At 42.6% G+C, this 27,454-nt stretch overlaps 1 protein-coding gene across 2 annotated transcripts; it reads left to right on the plus strand.

The window, feature by feature from the left end:
• RBM17 (RNA binding motif protein 17) lies at nucleotides 1-27,060 on the plus strand. Of its 2 annotated transcripts, none has more exons than XM_040967865.1 (12): nucleotides 1-159; nucleotides 8,399-8,536; nucleotides 11,219-11,335; nucleotides 16,755-16,921; nucleotides 17,748-17,845; nucleotides 19,749-19,805; nucleotides 20,888-21,029; nucleotides 22,806-22,957; nucleotides 24,010-24,083; nucleotides 24,510-24,608; nucleotides 25,977-26,049; nucleotides 26,195-27,060. In XM_040967865.1, the coding sequence occupies exons 2-12, from the start codon at nucleotides 8,414-8,416 to the stop codon at nucleotides 26,296-26,298; spliced, it is 1,206 nt and encodes a 401-aa protein (XP_040823799.1). In that variant the 5' UTR covers nucleotides 1-159; nucleotides 8,399-8,413; the 3' UTR covers nucleotides 26,299-27,060. The 2 variants fall into 2 exon arrangements, with proteins under 2 accessions (XP_040823799.1, XP_040823797.1); XM_040967863.1 differs by having other exon boundaries at nucleotides 20-159; nucleotides 22,806-22,969; nucleotides 26,195-27,054.
• The last annotated feature ends 394 nt before the right edge of the window (nucleotides 27,061-27,454 follow it).

The following is a 27,454-nucleotide window of genomic DNA, read 5'->3' on the forward strand; positions in this document are numbered from 1 at the left end:
GCCCCCGCTCCCGACCCCGCGCCGCGGAGCGCCCAGCGTCTTGGGCTGCGGGTGGGCGGCCGCCGTGGTGGGCTCGCGGCTGCAGGCGTCCTCGGAGTGCGGCCCGGCTCCGCGCTGCCCCCGGGGCGGCTCATGGGCAGAGTCGGCGCGGCCGGCTGGGTGAGTGGCTGCCCTCGCGGGCCGGGAGGCGCTGGACGCGAGGCCGCGGCGGCTGTAGGCCGGGCCGGGAGGTGGAGGGGGGTTCGGCCTGGCCAGCCCGAGCCGCGGGTGTGTGTGTGTGTGTGCGACCCTGGACCCTGCTCCGGGTGTGTGTGTGCGACCCCGGCCCCTGCTCCGGGTGTGTATGCGTGCGACCCCAGCACCTGCTCCGCGCCCTGGTCCGCCACCCTCGTCCCCCCAGCCTTTTCCGTGTATGCCTCGGCCTCTTTGGAACTCCTTGTCCTGACCAGGTTGTCCGCTCTGAGGGTGTCACCCCCACCAGGCTGGCCTCCTGGACCCCGAGATTGGGAGTGGCAGGTGCCGGCATCTATGGAAGCGGGCAGCTCACCCGGAGAGGTGACGGCAGCCTCCCTGAGGGGTGTGAGCGTCTCCTCTGGCTGCAGCTTGAAGGAGATGGTCCTTGGTCGCCTGGAAATCCACCCAGCTGGATCGAGCCGGGGTCTGGCGAGGCGCACACCAGGTCCTCCAGGTGTCTTGTTGCATGTGCGAGGTGAGGACGAGGTTCCTCGGGCAGGGAATGGGGTGCGCAGTCTGCAGGGGCCAGCCCCTGGCGCATGCTGGAGACGGCCAGGAGAGCAGCAGGTCTGGCGCCCATATGGGAGATCAGAAGCGTCTATGGGCGCTCTTGGCAAGGTCCTGTTGGCCAGAACCGGGCCTAGGATGGAAAATGGAATAGACGAGAGACCAAGGTGATGAGTAGAGAAGTCTGCCTTGCTCTTCAACAGCGTTCCCACGTTGTTGGTGGTTGTAGGCTGCCGGCATTTTGAGTAGACTGGCTTACAGGGAATGTGAGGCGAACAAGATAGGAACCGACACTGGGAGCATTTTATTTTCATCATTCGTGCAGCAGTCTGCCGCGTGCTGTGTAGCTGAGAACGGAGTGGAGTGTTAGCGTGGCTGTAAGGTGTGCAGAAGTGGTGACAGAGAGCCGTTTCCTCGTGGAGTTCTAGGGAACCTAAACACCTCCTTTACGGAGAATGTTGAGAAAGGTGTACACCCCCAAAAGTGTTGACAGTGGATTTCCTTTATAACCTTTCTGTTTTTTCCTGGACACGCGTTTTCCAACCTTTCGCTGCTCCTGGCAGGGAACAGGGGATCCAGTTGTTGTGGACCTCAGAGGTAACAGCAGGACCAGCTCTTAAACCGCTGGATCACACGGTTGGGCTTTGCACTGCACTGCGCTCCGTGGTGTTCTGCTGGTACAGAGCGTGAGGATGAGAGTGGCGTATTGAACTGATGAAAACCAAGTTGTTGCAGATGTAATACAGGGGACACATGGCGATTACAGCTTCTGCGTTTGGGGACATCGAAGTGCATGACCCTGACTGCCCGCTGTTTCTGTGCAGCTTGACAAAGCCAGATTCAGTGAGGCAGCTTTCATTTCTCATTGGATTTCTGCTTACTGATCTCAAGGTTCTATTTAAGCCTGCTGTTTGAGAGGCCAGAACTCAGGCCCTGCCTTGTTATTGGTTGTATGGTGGTGGTTTTTCCTCTGATTCATTTGGGTTTGCAATTTTAATTTTTCCTTTCTTACATCACATTCCACTTGCCTTATGTCCTTAAAGAGCAGGTCTGCCAATTTAATTTCTTGATAATGTGATTTAAGTAATGCATTCATTTTCCACCAATTCAACTGATAAAATCTTGAAATTTTGTTTTTCTTCTTTAAGATTTATTTGAAAGAGTTACAGAGAGATATCTTCCGTCTGCTGGGACACTCTCCAAGTGGCCACGCTGGCCAGAGCTGAGCTAGGAGCTTCATCTGCATCTCTCATGGATAGTGGAGTCTATATACTTGGGCCACCCCCTGCTCTTTTTCCTAAGCCATTAGCAGGGAGCTGCATTGGAAGTGGAGCAACTGGGATACACATCAACTCCTATATGGGACACTCGTGTTGCAGATGGCAGCTTTACCTGCAATGGCACAATACCAGCTGCTAGAAAAATATTTATAGACTTCTTACTGTGTTCCAGGCATATTGCAAAGCCAGAGATTAAAAATGAAGCCAAAAACACTGTAAGAGGTATTTGTTTATCTTGACAGTTGGAGGCAGCATAACAGGTTGCTAATAATCCCAGTAAATTTAGTATATGTAGTGGGAGCAAATTGGGGGTAGCTTTGGCATGGGAACAGTAGTTACAAAGGCTTCTACGATACGTAAGTGAAAGACAAGTGGGTAGGAAGTTTCTGAGACATCGTACACGTTCTTCTTCATGCTAATAGTACTTATGTAAAAACAATACTCCACACGAGTGGGCATCTGCTTACTGGGGGGTGTGATGCTTGCATTCCATGACACAGTACTGCTGACTGCAGCTTCTGGTCAGTGCAGGCCCTGGATAGCTGTAGTAATAATTCAAGTGGTCAGGTGTCTGCCTGCCACCCGGGGGACCTGTGTTCAGCTGGCGCCCAGCCTCAGCTGTTGGCAAGCGTTTGGGGAATGAACCAGCAGATGGAGCTTTCTCTTTCTGAGTCTTCAAAAAAAAAAAAAAAGCTCTGCAGCTTTGTGCAGTCTCGAAAATTCACTATTCTTCCTTCCAGCAGAATCATGTTTATTGTGTTCTTAATATATAAAGGAAGGTTGATCAAAGGCTGCTGTTGATATAATGGACTTCATGGCAAATATATTAAGGAAGTTAGAAATACCAGCTGTTGATATTTGCTTTGGATCCTGTCTGCTTATGATATTTCTAAATGTTAGAAAATGCTGATTTTTATTCATCAACTGGAGCCAGACTTTATGAAATGAATGTCTTATATGTTATCCAGGTACTATCCTCAACACTAAATCTGTTAAATGTGAGTATTGACAGAGCCTTGGTAAGGCACTTGTTAAATATGTTTCATTGCCATGGGGAGAATTAATAAACTGGGACAAAAATGAAAGTTGCAAGCACCTTTTAAAGAAGAGCTGTGTTAAGACTGTAAACACAGGGTGGGCATTTTACGTGGTGGTTTAGACGTAGCTTAGGACACAGGCATGCTTGTCAGTGTCCTGGTTTAGCGCTCAACTCCAGTTTCTTGCAGGTGGGTACCCTGGGAGGCAGCAGATAATGATGCCGTTAGCACTTGGATCCCTGATGGGAAAAGCAGACTGAGTTCCAGGCTGCTAGCTTTGGCCTGGCCTAGCCATGACTGCCGCAGGCAATGGAGAGGGGGCCAGCAGATGAGATACACACCTACCTCTTCCCCCACTCTCCCTCACCACCTTTCAGATAAGCAAATAACTTCTAAACATCATTTGAATAAATTTGTTTGAAAAGACAGCAAGGAAATAATAAGGCAAATGGGATTCAGAGAAAGTCAGGTGAATGGCTTGGGGGCAGGGCATGTGATTAGGTATGATTTCTTGTCCAGATCCTGTCTTATTTAGAATGGTAAATTCACAAGTGCTTGTAGCATTATAACTAAGTAAGGGCAAGTGATACATGCATGAGTGGATTAGAACAATGTATTGCTGCAGTGATTAATACAGTTTTGTGAACTTCAGTGAAAGTGAAAAAATGAAAACATCTGTGTTTACTGGGATTCACAGATTTGATTTTATAAGCTCTTATAGCAAACTGGCAGAAACTGGTAAGATGACATTAGTTTCTAATACTTAAAATGTGTTTTAGAGGTTTGGGAAAACAAGTGAGGAACTTTAGTTGAATGCAAGATTTTTCTGCATAAATGACCGTAAAGCTTTCAGAGCAAGGCAGTCCAAAGGGGTTGTCAGCCACCTGCAATTTAGACATGAAATGGAAGAGAGGAGCGTGGCCTCATAAACCTCATAACTCAGCTAGGAAGTGTTAACATGTTAGACCGCTAAGTGTGGAGTCATGTTGGAAACAGATCCTCAGTCGGGCTTGAGTTTTACCCAGAATGCTGAGGCGTGTCTCCGTCCGCTGCAGTGTTCCAGCTGGGGAGGTGCGCTAGTGCTCAGGGTCACTCAGCATGCTGTCCCCCGCCACTGCCTCTTACTCTTTTCTTTTTGAACTTATGATTGTATTGTGAAATGTCCTAAATATAAAACTTCAGGATTTTGCCATTCAGTAAGCACTGGGTTCTGTGCAGGCATCCCCACTGTCCTTCTCTGGGTCCTGTTGCCTGTGTACTTTGCAGTGGAGCCTGTTAACATTGCTTAGTTTGTGTTGATTTATGTGGCTACAATTTAGAATTTGTATTGCATTAAACAATTTAATAAATGTTAATTAAATTTCTACTCCATATTAAGACATTGGAGATTCAAGAATGAATAAGCTGATCTCCCTATTCTCCATTATGTGAGAGAGTATTTGGTTATCTTATTTGCTTTTTTACATATTTGGAAGATCTCTAAAGCAGTTCTCAAGTTTCTTACAAAGTGATATTGAGAGAAATAAACATCTAAAGTAGTGTTTAACTTCAGTTCGTAAGATTGAAGAAAACAAATGAACTTGTAGTTTATGAAGCTGGAGATAGCATGCTTGGTCATTTCTGACTGAAAACTAATACTTTCCTGAGGACCATGGGGCTAGGATGAACTCGCTTGCTTTTTTCGCTTCTGCTTTTACTGAGTCCTCCCACGTTAGAGTTCAAGCATATGTGTGTCTAAGTAAGAATGAGGAGTTTGGAATTCCAGGTGAACTATGAGAAAAGTGCAGAAAAGCCACTGAGCACAGTGTTCTTTAGAGCCGAAGTGTTGCTGCCCAGAATTCCTGAATAGATGGCATGGAAGGGCTTTGCAACTAGACCTTTAACGCTGTCTGACCTCATTTCCTACCTAGCTTTGGGCTGAGCATTGATCTGTAGTAAAGAATGGTGTAAGTTGGGTCTAGCTTTTTGTAGTGTACGATAGAGTGGGTTAGCCTGCCAGGTGAGTGCCAGGTTCGTGAGCCCTGGGGGTTGGGGATCAGCAAGGCTTGGGTTGCCTGGCCCGGGTCCTGAGGCCCACATGCAAGGTGGATTCTGGGTTTGTGAGCCCTGGGGACGTGGGGATCCAGTAGGGCTTGGGTCACTTGGCTCTGGTCCTTCAAACTGCCAGTGAGTAAAAAAGGTGGAACTGTGGACACAGACCCTGGCACACATGGGGACTATGGCGGTACTGTCACAGAAGAAAGAACAGAGCAACCTGGACAACTACCCCAGCAAATGATGACAGCGAAAATCTGTGAATGGAGACTTGAGGTCAGCTATGTCAGCCAACAGATATTGGGAGGGTTGCCTTATCCTTGGATCGGCAAAATCGACAGCATTTCAGAACTATCCAAATTGCTTGATCAGACCCCTCAGAACATACACTACAGCCGGACCGTGAGTTGATACTGGGTGATGGTTCTCCATCCCTGGTTACTGGGACATTTCAGAGGCTGGGTGTGGCTTCCCCCTTCATCTATCCCCTTCCCCCAGAGACAGAAAGAAAGAAAGAAATTGAAAACAGTGATTCCACCCACTTTTCCCTGACCCTCAGTATCCTTCCCACTCTGGTCAATCATGTAATAATCATCAAAAATAAATAAATATAAAATAAAACAGAAGCAATAGAATGGGTTAAAATAGGTTCTGCAGTGTATCCTAAGAGGGTTTTTTTGCAAAACTTTGAAGAAGTGGACCAGTTCTCAGTCATCCTTGTTAAGCAATGAAGTTTATTGTTCTTGATTTGGCATCCATGCATGCATCGTGATTACGATACAAGGTATCACCTTCTGAGTCAGTTTGACTTTGTGCTGTTGCATGTGCTGCTGTCAGCAGTGCCCATGGGTTGCCTCCCAGGAAGGCGTATGTGGGAAGAGATTCTGTAAACCAACTTCCACTTCTTTGTGTCTGTTGGAGCAATCAGACACCAATACCCTAGGGCTCTGCTTTTAGAAACCCTCCTTCTTCATGGCCTTGGGGACCTTTGATTTTAAAAATTAAAAAAAGGAAAGCTTTCAAGTACGGAGAAGTGAAGCTGCTGTGAAGAGCTGCAACCTGTTGGTGGTAACGGCTTCAGGCAGGGCCTAATTGCAGGAGAGCAGAGCGGCTGTTCTGAGATGGGTGTTGGTGTCCGCTCAGTACCCCACCCCATGTGGTGTGCAGCCGAGGGCAGCTGAGGTGTGGGGTGGCAGGGTCTTACCATACTAGGAAGGCTGAGAGGAAAGAATGCACTGAAGTTAAAATTAAAAGGATTTTCCCTGAGTCAAACCTGGGGTGAGGAATTTAAATATTTTCCTTCTGAGTCAGAACACAAATGGAATAGGATTTGGTATAAAGTGGTTTCTTTTTTATTATTTTTTATGATTACATGGTTGATTAGGGTGGGAAGGATCGAGATTTAGGAAAAACTGGGTGAACTCATTGTTTACAGTTTTGCTATTCCTTGTTTCTGGGGAAAAGGGAGAGAGAAAAGGGGGAAGCCACAGACAACTTTCCACGCATCTCAGGACCCAAGGACGAGGAACTGCCACCTCATGTCAGCCCAGAGTCTCACTGTGTACATATTCTGAGGGTTCCGTTCAAGTGGTTTGGATAGTTCTGGAATGCTGCTGGTTTCACCGATCCAAGGATGATGTCACCCTCCCAGTGTCCACTGACTGATATAGTAAGTTTCAAGTCTCCATTCACCAAGGTTTTTTGCTGTCATCGTTTGGCTGGGGTAGTTTTCCAGTTTGTTCTGTTGTTCTACTACAACGCCAAATGACCTGCCATATTCCCCTTTTACAAAAACAGGGCCTGTGCCCACTGTTCTGCCGTTTTCATTAAATAGGATGCTTTCTTGCACGTGAGTCCAATGAGCTGGGCCAGGTGTCCAAGCCAGATCCCCCACTCCTGGGGCTCACCAGCCCAGCACCCACCTAGTAGGCAGGCCCCAGGACCTGGGCCTGGCAACCCAAGCCCCCACATCAAGTAGTTTCTATGGGAAAATGCTTTCTGGGCCCTCTGGGAAGTGACAGGCTTGGAATGTGTAGAAGTTGGAAACGACCGTATTAAGCATTTACTTATCATTTGTGGAATTCAGCTTAATTGTTTTTTCTGTAAGAAAGATCTCTTATTTTGAGAAGAAGAATGTTTGCAGGTTTCAGAATGTTGAAGGTGTTTGCTTGTTTGAAGGTAGCAGTTGGGGTTTACTGGCATGGTCTCAGTGTGACTGGCTTGCAAGGGGCTTCTCATTGCGCTCTGGCAGATTGACCCCCAGATCTCGTTTGCCTCAGCTATAAACCGCAGGGCTTTGAGTTGGTACATGTGGCAGTTAACTTCGAGCCCGAATGGACAAGCATAGTTCCTGTTAACTCTTAACTTTTTGTTGTTACGTATTCGTCTACACTCACGAGGATATTGTATGTTGCTGTCACATGTAGGTGGTGATTATTTCTTTATAATCAAAGATTAAGATTACAAATCTCTATTTAATACGTTATGAGGAAGTCAGAGCACCTTTCTACTCCCCTTTTGACAATCATATTTATAAAATTAGAGCATCTCTGAGGTGCTCTATATTTTCTCTTAAGAGTATTTTCATTTTCTTCTCGCTGCAAATCATACTTAATTATGCTGTTAACTCTGGTAATTGACATTTTTGAAGAGCATCTACTTTTTCCCATTATAAGTGGAATTTAAATTAAAAAAAAAAAAACGGATATGTGTGCGACTGGCATTGTGCAGTAGGTTAAGCTGCCGCCTGTGCTGCCTGTATCCCATATGTGTGCTAGTTGCTCACTTTCTGATCCAGCTCCCTGCTGACGTGCCTGAGAAAGCAGCAGACACTGCTTTGGGCATCTTCTGCCCAGTGCTTGGGCACCTGCTAGCCCAAGGGAGGCCCAGGTAGAGGTCAAAGCTCCTGGCTTCAGCCTGGCCCGTCCTTTGCTGATGCAGACATTTGGGAAGTGAACCAGCAGGTGGAACCGCCATCTCTGTATCCAACTCCCCACTCCCTTCTGTAACTCTTTGAAATAAACAATTTTTAAAAATCAGATAGGTATAATTATGCCCCAAATCTAGAACATCTTCCTCTTTTCTTATCAAATACTATAAGACCAAGGGATTTCACTTTGAATCACTTGGCCACATGATCTTATAGGTGGGAAAAATTAGTTCTGGAAATTTATTTCTGATATATGTCACAAACATAATTTCATATATTGAAGGATGCTGGATCCTACATTCCATGATGTTAAAGGAAGACTGTGAAATCTTTGTTGCATTTTGCATTCTTTAATCTTGACCCCTCTTGCCTTTCAGCACTAAACTGAAAAGATGTCCTTGTACGATGACCTAGGAGTGGAGACCAGTGACTCGAAAACAGAAGGCTGGTCCAAAAACTTCAAACTCCTGCAGTCTCAGCTTCAGGTGAAGAAGGCAGCTCTCACACAAGCAAAGGTAAGGGCGTGCTCAGGCTCTCGAACAGGTGTCTGCAGGGTGGGCTCCTCCCAGGGTTACAGGTAATGTGGTTTTAGCTTGTTCTTCTGCCTTTTACTGAGTAAATGGTGTTAAACATGAAGTCTACTGCTGGTTAGTTCTTTGCAATGTAAATATTTCTTGGAGAAGTAAAGTGGTGCTGTCAACTTCCAGTAGTGAGTCTGAGTTTTAAACTTCCGTATATCTGAGACTGAATATAGTGTGTTTAAAATGCTGATTTTGTAGCCATAGCCCCAATATTCTGGTAATTTCTGGCTCTGGGCTGGGGCCCCAGAATAAATTTGTTTGTTTGTTTGTTTTTTAGATTTATTTATTTTTATTGGAAAGGCAGATATACAGAGAGGAGGAGAGACAGATAGGAAGATCCTCTGTGCAATGGTTCACACCCCAAGCGGCTGTCATGGCTGGAACTGAGCCAATCCAAAGCCAGGAGGCAGAAGCCTCAAGCCTCCTCCAGGTTTCCCATGTAAGTGCAGGGTCCCCTTTGGTCCGTCCTGGACTGCTTTCCCAGGTCACAAGCAGGGAGCTGGATGGGAAGCAGGGCAGCCAAAACTAGAACCAGCACCCCTATGGAATCCCAGTATGTTCAAGGCGAGGACTTTAACCACTATACTATTGTGCCAGGCCCTGTTTGCTTATTTTAAGGGTAAATTATGAGGCCAGTGTTGTGGCACAATGGGATAAGCTGCTAGTGCCAGCATCATATGGGTGTTTGCATCCTAGCTCATCCACTTCCCATCCAGCTCCTGGTTATGGCCTGGGAAAGCAGGGGAGGATGACCCAGTGCCTGAGGACCCTATATCTGCATGAGTGACCCGAAAGGACTCAGAGTTTCTGGCTTTGGATCACCTCAGCTCCAGCCATTGGCATCCATTTGGGGAGAGAGCCTAGTGGATGGAAGATCTTTCTCTGACTCTTTCTGTAAATCTGCCTTCTCGATAAAAATAAATAACTCTTAAGGGAAAAAAGATAAAACAATTTTGAGATATGTCCTTTCTGTAGCCTATAACAGTTGGTTTTTTTGTTTGTTTTTTGTTTTTTTTTTTTCCTTTATTCTAAATAAATATTGACTTTTACTGAATGAGACATTCTGTGTCTGGGAAAATACCATATGATTGTTATCCTTCATTCTGTTGATGTCAGGTATCGTGTTGGTTTGTGTGTGTTGAACCATGTGTCTCTGGGGCACATTCCCTCCAATCGTGGTGAAAATTTTTGTGCTATTGCATTAGAATTGCACGAATCGTGCAGAGGAGGTGTTTTATGTGTTCATCAAGGATATTGAACTGTGGTGTTCTTTTTGTTGTAGCCTTGATACAAGGCGGCGCTGGCTTTGTAGAAGGAATTTAAAAGTCTATTTTCAGTTTTTGTTTTGTTTGTTTGGGGGTTTTTTGTTTGTTTTTTGACCAGCTGGAGAAGAATTAGTCTCTTTGTTTTATACATTTGATAATTGAGTGAACTTTGGTTCACTTAAGTTGATTAATATTGTTACATTCAAGAGATGAAGCTTATTCTAACCATTTTGTAGTGGTAGTAATGAAGTACCACTTTAAATTACCAAAAGGGAGAGCCTGGCACAGTGGCCTAGCAGCTAAAGTCCTCTCCATGCATGTACCAGGATCCCATATGGGCACCAGTCCTAATCCCGGCAGCGCTGCTTCCCATCCAGCTCTCTGCTTGTGGTCTAGGAAAGCAGTCGAGGATAATACATGGGAGACCCAGAAGAGCTTCTGGCCTCAGATCAGCTTAGCTCCAGCCGTTGCGGTCACTTGAACGAAAGGTCTTCCTCTCTGTCTCTCCTCTTCTCCTGTGATGAGCCTCAGCGTTGCTGATGGACAGCCTGCTCTGTGCCTCTTGCGTGATCCCAGCTGTGGAGATCGTCTGACAGCGTCACCCTGAGCTGATTCCATTCGTTCCCTTCAGTTAATTGCAGTACAGAAAGAATAAGTTAAACTAGATCGCTAGGAAGTTATTGAGCAGAATTAGAATATGTAGCGTTTTACAAGACAGTGTTTGTAAATAAGAGAAGGAAATGAAAATTATTGGTTATAGTGCAAGGAAGCAAGACTATTTTGTTCTAAATCAAGACACTTAGAAAATAAATGTGTTTTCAGGAGCTTTGGTAGGACCCTGATTTTTTGTTTGTTTGTTTGTTTGTTTGATTTTGGTTTTTGTTTTTTGTTTAATCAGCTACTTAAAAGATATTTTGGGAACAACTTAGAAATTACTGAATTATTGATTTTGTTAGATGTGGTAATATGGTAAGGTGAGGGAATGTCCTGAGTTTTAGGAAACTGGTGTAAGATGTCATGCTGTAACCAATTTTCAAATGATTCAGGAAAAAAAAAAAAGGTGTAGGTTAAAGAAAATATGGTAAAACATAAGTAGTGATCACATTTTATGAATAATTTCTCCAATTTTTTTTTCTATAGGTTCCTAATGAAAGAGCAGGGTTGTATTTCCTAATAGCAGGGAAAATGACCTTCATCCTCAAGTGTCACCTGTCCAGGAAATGAAAACAGACCCATTCCTTGTCATACAAGTTAAACTGTAATGTGCTGACAGATGTGACCTGTGATCGAAGGAAAATCCAGTGTAAAGCTTTTCTCCCCATATTACTTTTCTTATTTCTGGTCATTTTAGAGCCAAAGGACGAAACAAAGTACAGTGCTTGCCCCAGTCATTGACCTAAAGCGGGGCGGCTCCTCGGATGATCGACAGATTGTGGACACACCTCCACATGTAGCAGCTGGACTGAAGGTAAGCCCACACTTCACCTGTGACGCTGATGCATGTTCCTGCTTTGTTTACTTTTTAAATTATTAATTATTTTTATTTTTGATGACTCTTACATAGTTGATTGGAGTCAAGGGCTACAGGAAGGTGGGTGAGATCGCCATTTCCACATTCTCTTTTTTTTCCTTCCTGTATCTGGGAGAATGGGGGAGATAAAGGGAGAAGCTATACCCACCCTTCCAAACACCTCTGCACTCTGGGATGGAGGACAGCCAGCCGACACCACCCAAGGGTCCCCGATGTGGGGCATGCTCTGAGGGTCCTGAGATTTCAGTAGTCAACAGTTCCTAATTACTACCTATCTCCCCACTCCCAGCATGATGAAATCTCTCCAGAATCCACTGGCTGACATAGTTTACCTTAGCGTCTCCTTTGCCCAGTTATTCACTACCAACATTTGCTGGGGTAGTTGATCGATTTGTTCTGTCCTCCATCCTCTGTTGTACTAGATGTCCTTTGCAAACTCCAACATACTTCCATATCCTCCATGTGCACCTGGATATGCTGTCCATTGCTCCACCTAAGCCACTGACGAGGCGCAGCTCTGACACATACACTCCACGATCAGACCGTGGAACCTGCAATTCTCTCCATGGTTGGGGTTCTGAGTCCAGCAATTCAGTTGGGGGGATCCCCATAGAAACTTCATCTGAGGCGATCCCAGACCTGATTCTTGTATGTGCTTGCCAGTACAGGGTCCAGCACTAGCTTTCACATGGACTGGCATGTGGTGGTCAGTAATATTCCGTGCTAACAAGCCCAACTCCAGATTCCCATGTGGGCTGCTGTGTAAGTCTGACCGTACAGATCTGCCAGTCTCCCCCTCCAAACCACCAAGTCTCAGTCCTCTTGCTTACCTGCAAGTACATTGACCCTGTTGTTGAGTATCCCTCAGGAGTCATTCCTCACCTACATGTACTGTGGCCTTATCCATGGATGTTCTTAGGCAGTAATTCCAGACCCCCAAGACCTCAGAGTTCACCACAGTGCAGCCAAAGGGCAAAGCCCAAGATTCGCCCACCACTTGGCAGCGGCGGATGGGGAGCTAGGATCCCCAGCAGCAAGCCTGGCCCTCCATGGGTTCTCCCAGCCTCGTGGCTCTGGCTGAGAGATTCAGACACCTGCACGTCCGAGCAGACTTACCTGGACCCTGCCCCCGCAAATGGGGGTGGTGTGCGGAGCCATGATCCTGAGCATGCCCAGAGCCGTGCCTGAGATTGGCTGCAGGATGATCGCTGTGGACAGAGGAAGTTCTCAGACCTGAGGCTTGGACAAGCCCGGGATTCACCCACTGCTTGGCAGCAGCAAACAGGGAACTAGGATCCCAGCAGGAAGCCTGGCTCTTCATGGGTTCTCCCAGGCACAGCATGCGGCTGGGAGATTCAGACACCCCACCTCTGAGCCGACTTACCTGGACTCCCCATGTTCCTGCCTAGTATAAAATGTTTTATGTGTATGTAGCTCTTTAATAGGTCATGGCATTAGGCCTTTGAGTTCTAGTCAGTATTATTTCCAGCTTGATTTTTGCTGGTATCAATTTTAAAACTTGTGTGTATTAAAAATAGTTGTTATAGAAAAATAAGAAACAAAATGTACACAAAGAAAACATTGAGTCCTGCCCATCTCCCGCAACATTAAAAGCTTTATATTTTAGAAAATCTTTCTGTTCTGTGGTTCCTCTCCTTCTGTACGAGATACGAGTTTCTGATATTTTTCTATCATAAATAGTGTTATTGCTTATTATTTTATTGTGGATTCATACAGGGTTTAAAAACAATAATACTTCTCCCACCCTAACCTTTATTATCCCAGTGATTTTACCTATGCCTCAAAAGAGACATGGCCAACTCCAAACTTGGTTAACTTGGATGAGGAAGATTTGTAAAAGGATAACTCAAAATCATAGTATATATACTATTATGTATAATTGAATTTAATATAAATTAAAATTGCACTCACAGTTTAGGTGTCTGCTTATCTTTCCACAAATGGCATTCCAATAAGAAGATTGTGGTAAACAATTCCATGAGTATAAAAAATTTGAAATACTCCAAAGCTTAAGGAATAGTGCTGCTATTGTCAACTATTAGCAAAGATGCACGGTCTCAGCTGCATGCTCACTCCCTTTTTTTGTTTTCTTCGTTCTTGGGGTTTTGACTTTTCTGCTTCTGGGTTTTGTTCTGAGGCAGACTGCAGCTCTTGGAAACTTTGGTCAGAGGTACCCGTGCTAACAGTTTCTGAAACGGGAAGGTACCCCAAAGTGGGAAGGCTTCTATGTTGGCGATTCAACAGTTTATCTCCATAAATCTGCGACCTATTTTTTTCCTTGCTAAATCCAGTCAGACACTAGTTGATCATCTTCTGTTAATTGATTCTCCTATATATAATGTTCTCTCCCACCCATTTGATCTGTAAATAGGTTTGTTGTCATGTAGTTCTCATGATCAGTTTTTAATTACGAAAGATTCCCATTGATCGAGTGAATGCATCCTAATTTACACAAATATTTCCTAACTGTCCAACCATCTGGATTTTACATATTGCACTTGTATTGCAAGTGTTAACAACACCCTAATGGACAGTTCTTACAGAAAGCACTGTATGCTTTTAGAGCTTTCTTGGGATAGCTTCCCTGAGGTTACTTTAACAAATCAGGCCTTGTTTTGGCCAGTTTTTAAAATTAATTTATTTCAATTTTAATTAGGTTTTAATGGATTCAGTGTGGTGTGCAGATAAAATTCCTTTAGTTTTACTGCCAGCTTGTTCTAGCAATATGTAACACCACCATTGCTTCAGGCCATGCTTACAGCATTTAAAGAAAGATGATTCATTGTCAAGTTTAACAGGATTTATACAGTGAAGTTCTGGTTTTTTAAATAAGAAACACAACTTTTTTGTTTCAAAGATTTATTTCACATTTATTGGAAAGTCAGATTTACAGAGGAGAAGAGACAGAGGAAGATCTTCTGTCCGTTGATTCACTCCCCAAACAGTTGCAACGGCCAGAGCTGCGACGATCCAAAGCTAGGAGCCAGGAGCTTCTTGCGGGTCTCACGCACAGTGCGGGTTCCCAAGGCTTTGAGCCATCCTCAACTGCTTTCCCAGGCCACAACAGGGGGCCAAGTGGGAAGTGGGGTTGCCAGGATTAGACCTGGCAGCCATATGGGATCCAGGCTTGTGCAAGGCGAGAACTTAAGCCGCTAGGCTACCGTGCCGGGCCCACAAAAGCAACTTTCATGTTAATTGTTTGTGTCTTAGAAATACTAAAATGAAGGTATTTTACAAATTGAGTGGCTCTGATCTTGTCTCTCTAATATAAAGAAGTGTTATTTGTGTACTCTTATTTTTTTTTTTTTAATTCATAACTACTGGGCCTGGTACGATAGCCTAGCAGCTAAAATCTTCACTTTGCACGCGCCAGGATCCTGTATGGGTGCCAGTTCGTGTCCCAGCTGCCCCGCTTCCCTTCCAGCTCCCTGTCTTTGGCATAGGAAATCACTAGAGGACGGCCCAAAGCCTTGGGACTCTTTTGGGAGCTCCATGTTAAATAAATTTCCCAGCAATAGGGTTTGGGATACGTTTGCAGTTAGCGTTTATGCTTGTTTTTATTCATTGAATCATAGGCATTTCTGATTTTTAATCATAAGGAAATAGCGAAGGATTTATTTTATAATGCAAATGTTAAATCTCACAGAATACAGGAAGTGTTGGATTTAAATATATTAAAAATAAGCTGTATTGATCCTATCATCTGTGTTCAAACTGGAATACATTTTACAAATGACCTTCTCACCTTTGATACTGTTGGCAGTGCACTTCCTGGTAAGTGCTAACTAGGCACACTAGCCTTGACTGAGTTCTTGTTTGCGGTATCTGAATGTACCAGGGAGGGAATCTTAATCTTTACAAGTCATTTGGAAAAGTTATGCTGAGAAAGCTGCAGGAGGAAGTGCAGAGGCTTGGGGAAGTTGGGTCATGGCTCAGAGCATCAAGGCTACAAATCCAGGTCACAGCCCGTTTCTAACGATGTGCTTCCTGTTTTCCCTTAGGCTGTACTCTGGCTCCTCCTCCTTTTCTTTTCTTTTTCTTTCCTTTTTTTTTTTTTTAAGATTGCTTTATTTTTGTTGGAAAGGTGGATATACAGAAAGGAGGAGAGAGAGAAGGATCTTCTTTTGCTGATTCACTCCACAAGTGGCCACAATGACCAGAACTGAACCAATTCGAAGCCAGGAGCCAGAAGATTCTTCGGGTCTGCTAAGCGGGTGCGGCTCCCAAGGCTTTGGGCCGTCGTTGACTGCTTTCCCAGGCCACAAGCAGGGAGCTGGAAGGGAAGCGAAACAGCAAAAACATGAACCAGCACCCATATGGATCCCAGCGCTTTCAAGAGAAGGATTTAGCCAATTGAACCAACACACCCACCCCTTTTCTGATTATTTTTGTAAGATTACCTCTTTCTCTCGAAGAGTAGATGGTGTTTCTAAAAATATAGAAGAGAAAATACAAAAGTTTTTTTGTTTGTTTGTTTTGCGGACTTTAAATTACACTGATGGGAGTGGCATTGCATTCATCTGTGCTGACTCAAGGCCTGGGCAGAGATTTGTGTTCAAAGGGATTTAAAAAAGAAAAAAGTTATAATTAAGAAAATGTTCCTGAGCCTGGTGTGGTAGCATGGTGGCTAAAATCCTCACCTTGTATTCACCATTATCCCATATGGGCGCCAGTTCTGGTATCTGCGGCCCCACTTCCCATCCAGCTCCCTGCTTATGGCCTAAGAAAACAGTCTAGGACTGCCCAAAGCTTTGGGACCCTGCATCCCTGTGTGAGACCCGCAAGAAGCTCCTGGCTCCTGGCTTCAGATTGTCGCAGCTCTGGCTGTTACAGTCAAGTGGGGAGTGAATCAACAGACAGGTGATCTTCCTCTATGTCTCTCCTCTGTAAATCTGACTTTCTAATAAAAGTGAAATGAATCATAAAAAAAAATTTTAAAGCTTTAAAAAAAAAGTCATTTTAAAAAGAAAGAATGTTCCCAATCATAATGCATTGTTTTGTCAGTAAATAAGAATCTGAAGTTATTCTAAATGATGACTACAAAAATGATTGTGTCGTCTGTGACTTAGTTTGCTGGTTCAAGTTTTCTCAGAGTTTATAAAAGCAGAAGTGTTCATTGTGTTGCTGTTATTAATCAAAAGTTTTGCTTCAAAATACTAATGTGTTAAATTTTGTTTGGTGGTGGCTTGTTGAAATTGTGCAGCGTGCCATGGGATAGTGGGGGAGTACACTGCTAAACTCAAAGTAGAAATTCGTTGTCGTGACTGATGCCGCCTGAGCATGCGTCGTCATATAAGGTGTGAAGACAGTACTCTGATGATTTTTTCTTTCCTAGGACCCTGTTCCCAGTGGCTTTTCCGCAGGGGAAGTTCTGATTCCTTTAGCTGATGAATATGATCCTATGTTTCCTAATGATTACGAGAAAGTAGTGAAGCGCCAAAGAGAGGAACGACAGAGGCAGCGGGAGCTGGAAAGGCAGAAGGAAATAGAAGAGAGGGAAAAGTAAGGCTTTCACTGGATGGGGGGTTTGCAATTGAAGTGTTTACTAGAGTATCAGTGCATGAACTTCAGCATTTAAGAGTGAAATTGTTGTGGTATGTTTGAACAATTAAGTAAAGGAATCTTTTGTTTGTTTGCTTGCCTTTTTTTTTTTTTTCAAAAATTTGTAGTTAGATCCCAGGATAGGAACAGGCTTGAATAAATTTCATTATAGATTCTGATAACCTGAAATACGAATTTTGAGTTTTTTGTTAGAAAAATAATCCAGAAACCTGGTCATGAAATTTTTTTCCTGTGTGATTGCCAGTATTTAAACATTTATAACTACTGCTTTTCAGCCAGGTGGGTTTTTTTAAACTTACATGCATCTTTTTAAAAAATATATGAGTGCAGGATTTGTTCTAATATTAAATAAATGTAAATTAAATGCTATATTGCTAACTTATTGAACCATTTCACAAATAAGAACATGTGTTCTAGATCATTGAAGTTATTGAATTATAACTATTGATGCACTTTATAATGGAAGCGGTAAATATTGAGGGAACTTTATTGCTAGTTATGCTCAATGTACCTATTAAATTTGTTTAGTCTTACCTTTTGAGGTTTTCTTAGTTTTCCTGTTTTAGCTAAATTTAATCTTAAAGCAGTTGTGTCTCCTTGTGTGCATCTGTTGTCTTCCCCCCCTACCCCAAAAATACATAATAATTTAGTATGAAAGAGAGGATTTGTATGTTTTCCATCCACGAGGACAGTCAAGATGCCATCCCAGCTTGTTATCCCCACAGTGGTTCACTTATAATGGATATCATTTCTTTTCTTGTCATAGGAGACGTAAAGATAGACATGAAGCTAGTGGGTTTTCAAGGAGACCTGACCCAGATTCTGATGAGGATGAAGATTATGAGCGAGAAAGGAGGAAAAGAAGTAAGTTGTGAATATTTTCTGTTTCAGACATGCTGCAGTCCCACTATGTACTTTTTATACTCTTTGAAAAGCTGATTTGAAGTTGATTTAGATGATTTTTCTCACATGTAGTCTCTTGTGAGCTTCTAAGTGCAGTTGCGTTTCTAGTCAGCACTAAAGGGTCCAGACACTCCCACTCATGTTCCTGACACACATAGACCTGAGGAATTCATTCGGGTTTTCTGGATGTAATTTCTTTCCATTATCACATGGGAGAGTGGGAAGGCAGGGTTTGGAACTAGGTGCTTGTAAGGGGCATTCTTTCTCTGTACTTGATGAGTAGAATTGTAATTCTGTTGGAGAAATCTTTTTTTAAATTATTTGAAAGCTCCCATCTACTAGTTGACTCCTCAGGTGTCCCAGTGGCCGGGAATGAGGCCCCAGGCAGGGAGATAGGAACCTAGTCAGTCAGTCATGCTGCCTGCCAGGGTCTGTGCTAGCAGGAAGCTAGAGTCGGGAGTCAGGAGTGGGAACCGAGGATCACACCCAGACGCTGGAACAGGGATGTGGACACCAGCCGCTCGGTCAGATGTCCTATTCAGGATACATTCTTAATGATGCTAACCGTGTTACAATGGACATGGAAAGAGTGGATGGAGGGTGCTCCTTAGTTTAGCTTCTGTAAAGCCCCATTGTCTTCCTGTTTTAAGGTTGAAAAGACTAAAAGACATAGAAGCATTTGTGTTTACCCTTTTCCATCCAGTAAACATGAATGGGAACTGTGACAGCATGTGGTGGCCTCTTCCAGAGCCAGAAGGACTCCCACTTCCAAAATGGGGTTTAGTTCTAGGAAAGGCTTCAGGGTGCCTGTGACAGAGAACTGAGTGTATTCCTTATGTGCCAGTTCATCTGTAAACTGGAAACAATAACCTATTTCTATTTTAAGGATTTATTTATTTTTAGTAGAAAGGTGGATAAATAGAGGAGGAGAGGCAGAGAGGAAGATCTGCCATCCAATGATTTACTCCCCAAGTGACCTCAAAGTCCGGTACTTGCTGATCAGGAGCCAGGAGCTCTTCCGGGTCTCCCACGCGGGTGCAGGGTCCCAAGGCTTTGAGCCATCCTCTACTGCCTTCCCAGGCCACAAGCAGGAAGCTGGATGGAAAGTCAGGCTACCAGGATTAGAACTGGCGACCATATGGGATCCTGGCGTGTGCAAGGCGAAGACTTTAACCATTACACTATCGTGCCAGGCCTACCAATAACCTATTTCAAAGGTTTATTATAAAGCCTAGATGAGATCATGCATATGAGAATGCCTGAAGGGTTAACACATGCTCTGTAAACTGTTTTGCCTTAAAATTCGCTTTGACTACATTCTGGGGTTCTTGAATGGCTTTTGTGAAGAAACAGTTTCGCCTGTGTAGATGTTTTCACTTTTCTTCATTCCTTTGTAAATTTGTAGTTATTTGAGGAATAGAGCTCCCACAACCTGGGCTGCTCCCCGAATGCCCACAGTGGCCTGACTGTGGGCAGAAGCTTGGAGCCAAGATTTCCGTGCAGGTCTGCCATGTGATGGCAGAGAGCATCACTGCTGCTTCCTAGGAGTCAGAGCCGGAAGCTGAGATGAGGTGCCATGGCTGGGGTGTGAGTGCTGGTCCACTGACTGACTCTGGGCATCCTGACCAGCATTGTAACTGCTCAGCCAAGTAGCTCTTCCCAGATTTCTGCATTTTTAATTCTAGCTTCAAATGGATCTTCAGTTAATTGTATATTAGCAAAGAAGATGAAGTCCCAGGTCTTTACCTTTCCCCTCGCTTAGGGGTATGTTGATAGAAAGAATAAAGCCTGTTAAAGTCCCTTGAGAGGGCGGCATTGGAAACATTTTCTTTCCCTCCTTTAACCCATGTGTTTGTTTTTGCAGGTATGGGCGGAGCTGCCATTGCCCCACCTACTTCTCTTGTAGAGAAAGACAAAGAGTGTATGTAGATCTGTTTTTTCCCCTTCTATTCTGTTACAGTCATGACCTTAACTATGAGTTGTATCTCAATGCCTGAGTTCACAGAAAACAGCCTGGAAACCCATCTTCTGGCTCTGACTCTGAGGGAAAAGCTGGGCCAGAGCTGCTGCTGTCTTTCCTTCTGGGTATCTTTAACCCTTTGTCTGGCAGGATCTTAGGCGTAGGTTTTCATGCAGTGAGAGCAATCCTCCCCACCATCCCCTGTCAATTTGGTTTGTGTTCTCCAACACGTCACTAAGTTCCTTTGTTTTATTTACAGCCCTCCACAAGGGGGCAATGCATTCATTGGTTATTTGTTTTCTCCTGAAGGTACTGTTTCTTCTTCCAATGAGCTATTTCACATTTGGGCTTTGCAACTGAAATGTGAAAGACCATTTTCCATTGCTCTGCATTGATCACATCTCAGTATCCCAAGAAAACATTGTTATACAAGGACTGTTCATACCTGTTGCAATATTTGGGTTTGTTTGTTTTTTTTTTTTTTTTTTTTTGGTTGTTGTTGTTAAGATGATTTTTTGTTTGTTTGTTTTTGTGTTTTAGTATACCTGTTATGAATAAAAGCTGAGAACACATTCCAGTTGAAACCGATGTCAGAGAGTAGGGTCCAGGCTTCGGGATAGTTCTCAAGCTTGTGTTTGGTTTAATGAGCATCTGCTGTCAGAGGCCTTTGTGGCCTATGAAACTGAGGAGAAAGAAGGTTTAGTCTTAAGTCAGGTCTGTAGACACGTGAGAATCAGAAGAGATGTATTTTCCTTGGAACATACAGAAAATCTAAGAATTCATGCTAGGATTGTCTCTTTAGGAGTGTTTTAAAGGGTAAATGATGCTTCAGTAACATGCTAAAAGGACGTGTGGTGAAATACAGATAGTAGAAGCACTGTTAGAATCAGTGATCAGTGTTCCCCATTTGTTCTTTGGAAAAGATTTACTTCTTACGGTAAACCAGAAGTGTATTTTAAATTACTTTTAAGTCATCGATATAGGTGTGGTTTGACAGTTTCCTTCCTAGTGTTTTGTGAGCCTGGTTTGTTTTTCTCCCCCAGTGCCCCGAGATTTTCCGTATGAAGAAGACTCCAGACCTCGATCCCAGTCTTCCAAAGCCGCCATTCCTCCCCCCGTGTACGAGGAGCAGGACAGACCGAGGTCTCCAACAGGGCCTAGCAACTCCTTCCTTGCTAATATGGGGTAATGATTTTAAGTGCTGTTATGTTAGAAAATGTAAAAGTGGCTTGAGAAAACACATGAAATGTTGGTAGCTCAGATGAGTAGACACAGCTTGACTGCACACAAGGGCCTTCAGGACTGACCACAGGGAGATACTGGCCAGTTCAGTCAGTGCCTTTCTCAAAGAATCCGTGCCCAAGATGACATTGATCTCATATGAGTTTTGAATGTCTTAGATGTTGAACATTATTTCTCTAGATAAGAATGCTTTCTGATAATTATTTATATTTATTTTCATAACATTTGCAAATAAAATAGTATAGGAATTAGAGTTGAGTTAGACTGTGGCCAAAGGGTAAGTAACTTTTTTTTTTTCCCTCTCTAGTAGGTCATTTGCTTTGGTCATTCTTAGTATAATCAGACATTTGGATGGGGCTCATGGACTGGTGTGTTTTCATGCCTACTGTCATTTGTTAGGGACTGTCAAATGAAACAGCATCACACCAAGGGCTCAGCTGTGTGGTGTTTAGCAAGATGCTGCCTTTTGTACAAGGGCAGCCAGTGAGGCCCTGGAGCTGCCACGCTTACTCACCTCCACTGGTCACACACGGAATAGATGGGTGAGGTTCATGCACACCAGAAGTGTTTTGAGTTTCTGTTTTTTATTTATTTATTTATTTTTTATTGTTGTTTACATTGTATTATGTGGTACAGTTTTATAGGCGCTGGGGATTCTCCCCACCCCTCCCATACCCCTCCCCCCATGGTGGATTCCTCCACCTTGGTGTTTTGAGTTTCTGACTCTGGGTACCCATATCCTAATTTGCCTGACTCTTCATGGTAGCTGTTTGCCGAAGTAACTGATATTAATTTGAAATTTAAAAAATGTAAGTCTAGTTCCTCAGGCACACTAATAAATTTCAAGAACTCAGTAGCCACATGTAGCTAATGGTGATCATGTTTGACACTGTAGATAGAAAGGATTTCCATTATAAGTTATAAATTTTATTGGGACAGTGCTTACCTAGAATGTATGCTGGAGATTTGCCTTTTTTTTTTATACTGCTTACTGGTAAAAGTTGATATTTTACTGACTTCCATTTTAAACAGGAACCATGTTTAACTTATGCATAAGAAAGATGTAATGTGGTACAATTGAAAAAACTTTATGGTTCAGTTTTAAGCAACATGATCACCTCGGGGAGCCTTTGAGATTAATGTGGCACCCCACGATTGAGTGTGAAAGCCTGATGCTATTGTAAAAAAAAAAAAAAAAAACAGTGGACTAGCAGGCAAGACTCATGATTTCATTATGCCTTAATTAACACCCATAGAAATAATTCCTGAATGTTGTGACTTCTTTAGTTCCATTCAGACAGTAAGTCTATCACCTAATGTTTGTTAAATAGATGATCTCCAAGCGGTCGTTGATTTAAAAGTCTTTCATTGGACCTCTGTGCTAGTTAGAAAAATGCAGTTATTGTTGTTTGAAACTTGGTGCTTATTTTTTGACAGGCTGCTCTTTGCACAAAACTGGTCCTAAACTCTGTAGCATTGCAGTTCTGGGAACACACACCGATGAGAGAAGTAGAAATAACAGATTATCTGGATTGCAGTTGTTAGCTTAGAATATTCATTTCATCCAGTTTCCCTCTAAAGACTCGTTAATTATCTGTGATTTCATTGAAATCCTTGTGGAATGTACACTGTTTCCCTGGAAAGAGATCGTAGTGATATAAAATTGAACTTCGAGATGATAATGTCAAATGTAAGGAATATTTTCCATTCTCCTCCTAGTGGCACAGTAGCACATAAGATCATGCAGAAGTATGGCTTCCGAGAAGGCCAGGGTCTGGGAAAGCATGAGCAGGGGCTGAGTACCGCATTGTCGGTGGAGAAGACCAGCAAGCGGGGCGGCAAGATCATTGTGGGTGATGCCATGGAGAAGGGTGAAGCCCAGGGTAAGTGTACCAAGAAGCATTGCTGCCACAGCGCAGCTGGAAAGGCTGGTGGGCTGTGATGTGGCAATTCTGTGTTCATGATGCATTTCTGCTTCTATTTGTGAGATGAAGAATCCTAAAGTTTGTATTGTAGAGACATAAAAGTCTCGTGGGACAAAGAGACAGTGAGGCTTCGACAGGAAATGAACAGTCTTGAGGAAAGTTACTTTGTAATACCTGCTTAGGGCAGAGAATCTTGTTTTCTTCCTAAAATAATATTTATATTTTTATAGAATGAAGGACAGAACCATGTATAGAATACTAGTTATTTTACATGATAGATCTTTACTTTCTTCAGGACATCTTGGGTACTTTTTGTCCTTTTTCTATACTCTGAGATGTGGTTTCTAATTTTCTTAGAGTTTGCTTACTCTGTGAAATATAATGTGCAGTCTGTTGGTAGATGATTTTATTTTCATTTGAGTTTCACAGTCTGTACTGAGAGTGTATAGGAATGAGAGAGGTGTATCATAGCACTTCAATTGGGAAAGTTGAGTTAGTTTTGAGGCAGCTTAGCTGAACTCCCTTTCTTAAAATAAAAAGAAAACTTTTCAGGCAGCCGTATTGATGTACAACTCAGAACGCAGCTAGTTAATGTAGCATTAACATGGTGGTTCTGTGAATTGGTGAGAATATGTTGAGTTAGCCAGCTGTAATTAACTACATGTTACTCTGGGCTAATGACCTTAGGCTGTTTGTTAGACCAAGCCACCTCTCACCTGTCATTGCTGTGGCCCATCTGATCTGTCAGCCTATCAGAAAGTGAAAGTGAAATGGGTAAAGGTTGCAGGTAATGATGAAAGTTAAAATTTTTCCGTAATAGTCATAAAAACATAAAGCAGGCACTTTCATTGCAGGTAAGCCAATTTTTTTTGCTCAGAAACTGATTGTATACATGCTTTTAGATGATTCTAGGACATAAATGGTGAAAATAGCTCTTGAAATTGGTTGCTTTAAGTAGGACTCCTGCCGTGACATGTCTGATGCTATATTTTATACAGATGCATCGAAGAAGTCGGATTCAAATCCATTAACTGAAATACTTAAGTGTCCTACTAAAGTCGTCCTACTAAGGGTGAGAAGCAAAAGAAGCCAGTCTGTCCCCTGTGGTTTTTATTACCCCATCCTAGACCCTGCCCCTCCTGCTTCCACACTCCCTGCCCCTTGCTAACAGTTAAAACTAAAATAATACATTTGTGTAGATCCTGTGTAAGTTTGACTTCAGATTTCCTATTAGTAGTATGTAAAACTATAGTGAGTAATTACTTTGAAATATTTGAAATTTCTAAGACTTGATCTGAGTTTAAACATTTTAGTGCTTATATAAATGCTCTTATAGCTCTTCCAAATTTAATGTATGTTTTGGTGTTTTAAGAAGTACCAGTGACAGAGTTTTTTGTTGTGTCGTTTGGGATTGAATACATTTGCTGTTATGAATAAAACTCATTTCTTTGTTATGTATTTGTAAATTATACTCAGCTCTTGAATTTTTTGTTTGTAGAACATGGTTGGTGCAGGAGAGGTAGATGAAGACTTGGAAGTTGAGACCAAGGAAGAATGTGAAAAATATGGCAAAGTTGGAAAATGTGTGATATTTGAAGTAAGGGTTGTTTTGTTTAATGTTTATAACCTAAGTTGTAATTAACAGATCATAAAACATTTCTTGCACGTAGAGAATATTACTATAAGTAAATGAATGTATGCCAAAAGTGGGACAGTAGTTCCACTTCTTAGTGTAACAGTTTTAAACATGCAAACAAAAATTACTTCAAATGTGATTTGAAGTTAGACATTTTTAAAATTCATTTATTCAAAGGGAAGAATTAAGAAGAAACAGATCTTTCATCTGCTGGTTTACCTTCCAGGCAGCTACAACTACAGGGCCTATGCTATTCTGAAACCTGGAGACAGGAGCTTCCCTCTGGGTGGCAGGGCCCCTAGCACTGGGGCCACGTTCTGCTGCTTTCCCAGACACGTTGCAAGGAGCTGGCTATGACGCTGGAGCCCAGACTTGAGCTGGCACTCATATGAAATGCCAGCTTTTCAGATAGTGGTTCTACCCAGTATACCGTGACTCTGGCCTCCAGAAATATTCATTCCATTGCTGAGGCTCAGTATAGTGATTAAATACTTTGATTATAATGTGCTGAAATAACTGAGCTAATTAAACATGCCTTTGGTTTCAGTCATGTGCCAGGTATTTATTTAGTGCCTCTCGTAGGCTCTATATTGAGAGCATTTGGGACACAAGGAACCATTCTGTGCTCTGGTATGTTCAGTTGAAGGATAAACACAGGTAAACTAGCTAGAGAATATTGAGCTGCTGAACTTGGCTTGTGTCACCTATAACTATAGAAGGTAATATGATTAAATTAGAAAAACAGTGGGGCTTTGAATGATGTCAGATAGGAGCTTAGCTTTGAAATGAGTAAGTTGAGTTTGTTGGGGAGGGACTGGGAGAAGGGAGTTTATATTAGGAAAAAGCTTCTGGGAGTCAGATGGAATGGGTATGAGGCATTGGCAGGAGACATGTTTATATAAATGGAAGAGTCACAGTGTAGAGGGCTTCGAAAACTAGACAGTCAAAATTGAGATCTAAAATCAAAAGCAATTAGAGCGCAAATCTAAAATGTCTGCTTTCATGATTTTGTTTTCCTTTGTCATGTTGCTATTTGTGAATTACATAATTGTTTGCTTGTCCATCGGTTGGCATAGGACTTCTTAAAGCTCAGAGACTTCCTTTCTTAGCTATGTGTTCCTATCACCCAACTTGGTGGCTTTTACGAAACAGACATTCAGTACCGTCTTTCATGACAAACAACTTAAACTTACTTGATTTGTTTTGGACAAATATTGTCTGTGTGTGCTGGTGAGTAGAAAGTTTTCTCTAACACAAATCATTTAAAGGAGAAAGCTCAGTCAGTGCTAACTTAAATGTTGCTCTTGCTCATTGTCATATCTTTTCCAGATTCCCGGTGCTCCTGATGATGAAGCAGTACGGATATTTTTGGAATTTGAGAGAGTTGAGTCTGCAATTAAAGGTAATCTTACATATGAAGAATACAATTGAATTTGTGACCTTAGCTTTCATGAATGAGAAGTTACCATTTACAGTGAATGCTGTTGTGATGTCTCACAGGATCCCTGTACTTACTGACTGGGTTTTTTTGTTTGTTTGCCTTTTAGCTGTTGTTGATCTGAATGGGAGGTATTTTGGTGGACGTGTGGTAAAAGCATGCTTCTACAATTTGGATAAATTTAGGGTGTTGGATTTGGCAGAACAAGTTTGATTTTACGACTCGAGCGCAGGTCATCTCCAGGATGACCACCGTCCATTGAATGAACTGCAGACTGAGCAGAGGAGAAGGAATGACAGAGGCCTCCATGGATAGAGACTTGGAAGGACTTCCTAAGATATATGTTGGTTATCCCTTTTTTTATTTTGTGGTTTTTTAATATAGCATAAAAATCCTTTAAAAAAAAAAACAACAATCTGTGTGCCTCTCTGTTTCTCTTTTTTATTTATTATTACTTCTGAGGTGATCACTTTTTACCCAGATTTCATGATAATTCTCAAGCACTTTGATGATGCAGCATATCTTGCACTTAAAATAAGTAGGGAGTTTGGGGAAGTGGGGTTGTATTAAGTTATCCTTTGTTTTTCTTTCTCTTCTCCCCTCTTTAATAAAGCCTTCAAGTTAATAAAGTAGCTTCATAAATTCTGTGATAAAGTATGACCTTGGCAGTCAGCCAAACATAAAAAGGCCTGCTTTCTCGGATAGAGATTGCTTTTTAGTGACTCCAATCAGAAAAAATTCCACAGCCTGAAGTAAGACTGAAAATTTGTGAACCTACTATGACCTGTTTGGATGAATAATTTGTCATTAAGTTAAGTCAAACTGTGGGGTTTGTGGTGGATTCACGGAACTTGTGGGTAGAGAAATCATGAATCATTTGTTTTCAGAGATTCAGTTTATTCTTTAGGGCAGATAAGAACTGACAAGTTGACTCAGAGCCTGGCCAGTACATTGAAAACGTGTGCCCGGTGATGTTTGGGAGGTGACAGTTCAATGGGGTCATGTTTCTACTGGCAGAAATCCAGCAATGTTAGCGTTATTGTATCATTTTAAAATTTAGACAAAGCAGCTACTACAAATTGATGTGGTTTCTGAAATTATGAAAAATTGTACCACTGAACTTTCATCATTGATACGTGTGTCTGAAAAATTTAGCAGGACCACAAAAAGAAAATAAAACATTCATTACTGAGGCTCATTCCCAGGGCAGCAGATGTTTGCATCAAGTACTCAAGCTTATGGTCTGTTCCTTGCTTTTGCCCTAATACTCCATGTGACTTTGTTTGAAATGGCGACTAGACATGAACCTATGTTGTCTTTTTAGGTTATTATAAATGCAGGTATATTGTGAGCTTTGGGTGACAAAGCT

Source organism: Ochotona curzoniae, unplaced genomic scaffold (assembly GCF_017591425.1).
Source record: "Ochotona curzoniae isolate NIBS_2020 unplaced genomic scaffold, NIBS_Ocur_1.0 scaffold_4683, whole genome shotgun sequence".
NCBI classification, from domain to species: Eukaryota; Metazoa; Chordata; class Mammalia; order Lagomorpha; family Ochotonidae; genus Ochotona; species Ochotona curzoniae.

What these genes read in the sequence shown, in the direction of transcription:
- RBM17 (XM_040967863.1), top strand. Translation starts at nt 8,414, where the DNA reads ATGTCCTTGTACGATGACCTAGGAGTGGAGACCAGTGACTCGAAAACA. An exon ending in GGAGAAGGGTGAAGCCCAGG is followed by an intron (nt 22,970 to 24,009) that starts GTAAGTGTACCA and finishes TATTTTATACAG; the next exon opens with ATGCATCGAAGAAGTCGGAT. An exon ending in CTAAAGTCGTCCTACTAAGG is followed by an intron (nt 24,084 to 24,509) that starts GTGAGAAGCAAA and finishes TTTTGTTTGTAG; the next exon opens with AACATGGTTGGTGCAGGAGA.